Source organism: Cantharellus anzutake (assembly GCF_015039405.1).
Source record: "Cantharellus anzutake strain C23 chromosome Unknown EI90scaffold_115, whole genome shotgun sequence".
In the NCBI taxonomy this organism is placed as follows: Eukaryota; Fungi; Basidiomycota; class Agaricomycetes; order Cantharellales; family Hydnaceae; genus Cantharellus; species Cantharellus anzutake.
Genome location: NW_024067065.1, coordinates 86808 through 90728, shown reverse-complemented (window position 1 = coordinate 90728; position 3921 = coordinate 86808). Strand labels below are relative to the sequence as shown.

The following is a 3921-nucleotide window of genomic DNA, read 5'->3' as shown; positions in this document are numbered from 1 at the left end:
AGGGAACGATATTCTAATGAGGTGGAGAGCTATAACACATTCGTTTGAGTAATTCTTGACTACTAGCAACTTTTTCTTTCAGTTTTAAACCTGAATAATTCACTCATTTACCATTTCAGTCTCATTTTAACTAAATGTCACTAAATAAAAATGGAATAAATCAGCTGAAGGTCTCAGCACAGCCGTACGCATAGTAATGCGAAGTTTGAATTCAGAATCATTGAGTCATAGCAAATTTAATGGTATATATAGGGAATTTGAAATAGGTAACTGCGGCAAATGCAGTGCAGCCAAGTTCCAATTAACCATTAAAATAGCTTAGGTGAGGGAGGACAATAAGAATTCTAGGTGCAGTCTGACCGCAGTAGAACCGCAGTTCAGCGCAGCAAAAGTGCAGTAGAACTATAGCATGAAAATTTCATTTTTATTCAGTTTGAGAAAAATACACTGTAAATAAATCCTGTAAATAGAAGGTAGAGCGTGAAAAAGGAAGGCGACCCAAGGAGTATAAAAGGGAGACCCTTTCTGCGACTTTTCACCCCCCCTTAGAGAAGTAAGAAAATAGAGTATTATTTTTCTCAAGCATTTCTGGTTGTCACTCCAGTGCGAAAAAGTGATATACAGTTACAGCAACCGTCAAAAAAATCTGCGCGTCAGATTTGGATGCATGACCCCAGTCGGATCTCGTGCTTGTCCAAAAATGGTCGGAAATCAGGGTCAATTTCAGTGTCAATACATTTGGCATTTAGCGCTCGTGGTGCTGGGGTCTTCAGGTTCGCAAGAGCCTCTTCTGTACTCATGTGAGGCATGGATAATAATATAGCATGAATACAAGAGCGTCGTCGGCCACGGGTCTCAGCAAAGATGGTCAGGGGATTCCTGATAAGGCAATACTCAACTCGCGATCAATCAGAGGTAAGCTAGAAACTATCTTGTCAACGCACGTCTGTGCGTATTTATACATACACGAAATGTATTACAATGTGAATATACGTAAAATAGGTAACTGCGCAAGCACGCATATGCAAGCATGAATATCTTGGAATTATCTGGGGATTTCCCACAACAATCCAGAATATTCCGGCAGGTTCTGGTCACTTGCGGATTCCAACAGGATTACAGAGATCCTCGTGGATGGTGCATGCAGACAGCTGGGTTACTGCTGAAATATCGTGTGTGCTCGTCAAGTTAGGAATCGTGATGATTAGATCCTTGGCTGCGGGTTTGAGGTGTTTGCCCACTACATGCATGTGCAGCCGCTATAACAATGGAACGATGAGTAATATCCTTTTTTGGTGGTGCCATTGGGACACAGTGATTTTTTCCCTAAATCGCAAATCACATGTTTTGCCTGATATATCCACCAAGATTTGACGCGCAGATTTTTTTGACGGTTGCTGTAAGATTGCCACTGTAGGAAAAGGCAGCAATAAAGGAGAGAAATATTAAGTAGATATTTCAAGAGGAGAGCTGGTTAACACTCCAGATTTCAAAGTGTAAACACAAAACAGTTATTTTGCTACTGTTAAAACAAGCAATAAAATAAGACAAAAATAAAACAAACTCAAGGGACACTCCAGACACAATCCAAATTCATTAACTGAATAGAATCTTTGAAACTTCACCAAGTAGAAGATTAAATTCAAGTTTAAATCCAAATTAAACAACGCTACACAGAATTACACCTAGACAAATTAATAAACTCCAATAAAGAAACAGCTCCACAGGGCTCGGTTTATCTGTAAGTCAATTCCCAGGAACTTTAAAACTAACCCATAAAAATAGAATTAGCCAAAACACTCGGATTGGTACTATATTTACAATAAATAACACTAGTACACTTCCCCATCCTAACTAAAGAACCAGGGAACAGCTTGGTGGTGGTTTCGCTTGAACCTCCCAACTGACCTTCCTTCATTCTCTCCTTCACCGCACATAGACAGGGTGAAGTGGGACTGGTTAAATAATGGTCCTACTCAACTCCCTGACATGAAGTGGTCAGGCAAAAACGATACAGAAATTTTCTGGCAGTGGTACACCACACTGCTAGGATTCCTCACATCACAAGGATATAGAGGTGCACACTACGATGAAATCCATCTGGATTGTCTCATTGGTGGATTGGCAGAGCCTGCACTCTCACACGGACTAAAACTCCGTGAAGAAGCCCTCCTTAGAGATAAAGGGGGGAAATTTCTTGAAGTTCTCGATACTCTAATGAGGACATATATCAAGGAGCCCACCACATTGAAGGTGACGGAAAAATACTGCAATGTAAAGTACAATGCAGGAAAAGGACCCAGACAGTCCTACCCAGAACCATCGCTTAATGCTAGGTTTCTGGAAAACATCCTCCCTGAATGCAAGGAGGAAATAATCAAAATGGGATTCTCCTCTTTCGAGGAGATGTTCAGAACAACATCTCGCATGGATGAGATGAAAAACAGGCTGAGGATAGCTCCAGCCTACAGGCCAGAATGCTATGCCAGACCTGAAACCACCGCAACCACAAATCGCGAAAAGCCCAACCAGGTGGGAAAGGAGAAACACGCAGAGGCAAGAGCCGATGTGCAAGACCCTAAACCCAAATGGAAAGGCGAATCCTCCCTGAAGCAGTCAGGGAACACTGACCAAAGGCCGGTACAAGTACGCAATAATTGCGGAATACCAGAGCAGGCAAAGAGCCACCCTGAGCACCAGTTAGTAGGAGACAGAAACCCAAGGCACAGGATCGCCAGGGAAGTCAACTACAAAACAGAAGGTGAAGTTGGAGACGACTCCGACGAAGAAGAACCAGAGAATATCTCTGGTGATTTCAAAGTGGAGGACACCTCCAATGACTTTGAACCAGAGGACCCAAACAAGGGACCTCACTACTCGCCCAGAAGAAAGGGTGAGGACATCAGCATTGGGACCACAATAATGGCCCCAAGATCCGACGTCATTGAGAACAATGACGAAAAAAATACACTAAAACTGGCGATAAGCCAGACCAAAAAAAGAACTACCAACTCTTTGGTGACGACACTGTCAGGGCCCGGCCCTCGTTCCGTGACGGGCCCAAGGGGATCCTCTGAGTCGCTGGGGTATCTAGTCCCAGTCCGAGGTCTTCAAACTCACTGAGGGGGCTAGCCCCAGCCTTCACAGGAAATGAGTTGAGAAGAAGGGTGTTAGACACTGGTCTGGGGTCGGCACTGAAGGTCGCCGTTGCGGGCCGCTATAGGCTGCGATGGCCATGATGCCGAAAACAAGGCCCGGGGGTAGGGCATTTGGCCTCAGCAACTCTAAAGGGAGTGCTGTGCCCCCCTAGCTGTCTCTTGGCCCTCATTTCGGACTCACTGGGGTTACCTTGTTGGGGTCAGGACTTAGGGGTCGTGGTCACATCGATATTAGAGCTAAGGTACAATAAAGTAACATACAGGATATATATAGGGAGAATGAATGAATGGAAGCGGACCTGGGCTGGAGGCCGAAGGGTCCGGAAGCAAACAAGAATAAGGAGCGGGGTTGGCCGCATAGCGGCCAGCAATGACCGAGGGTCAAAACAAACAATAACAGATAAATAAAGGAAAGAGCGTAGGGCCGCGATAGCGGCGATAGTATCGTAACGGCGCTGGACTCGGAGTTGGGCCGGAGTTGGGCGCGGGAATGGTAGCGGCCCTGTAGGGGCCAAGTGGGCAGGGTAGGGGAGTCGCGCTGGGCACGGTGCCGGAGGCGGACTCAGGGTGGGGAGGTTGGTGCAGCAGCAGGGGAGTCGGCCAAGTATAGGGGAGCCTAGGGGCAAGCAGGGGAGTGAGCAGGGAGTCCTCAGGGAGGATAGGGCTGAGGTCGGGGCTCGCGCTCATGCTCACATAGCAGGAACAGGCTCAGGTGGCATTGGGATGGGCAGCTAACGGGCCGGAATGCATGGCCGTGACAAAG

The 3921-nt window shown here is 46.3% G+C and overlaps 1 protein-coding gene across 1 annotated transcript; it reads left to right on the top strand.

Annotated features, from left to right (window-relative positions):
- Positions 1-824: 824 nt before the first annotated feature.
- EI90DRAFT_3134221 (uncharacterized protein) lies at positions 825-3123 on the top strand (the record flags this gene model as incomplete). The annotated part of the gene is made up of 2 exons (XM_039064644.1): positions 825-915; positions 1940-3123. 2 exons carry the CDS (start codon positions 825-827, stop codon positions 3121-3123), a joined length of 1275 nt encoding a protein of 424 aa, XP_038909224.1.
- Between the last annotated feature and the right edge of the window lie 798 nt (positions 3124-3921).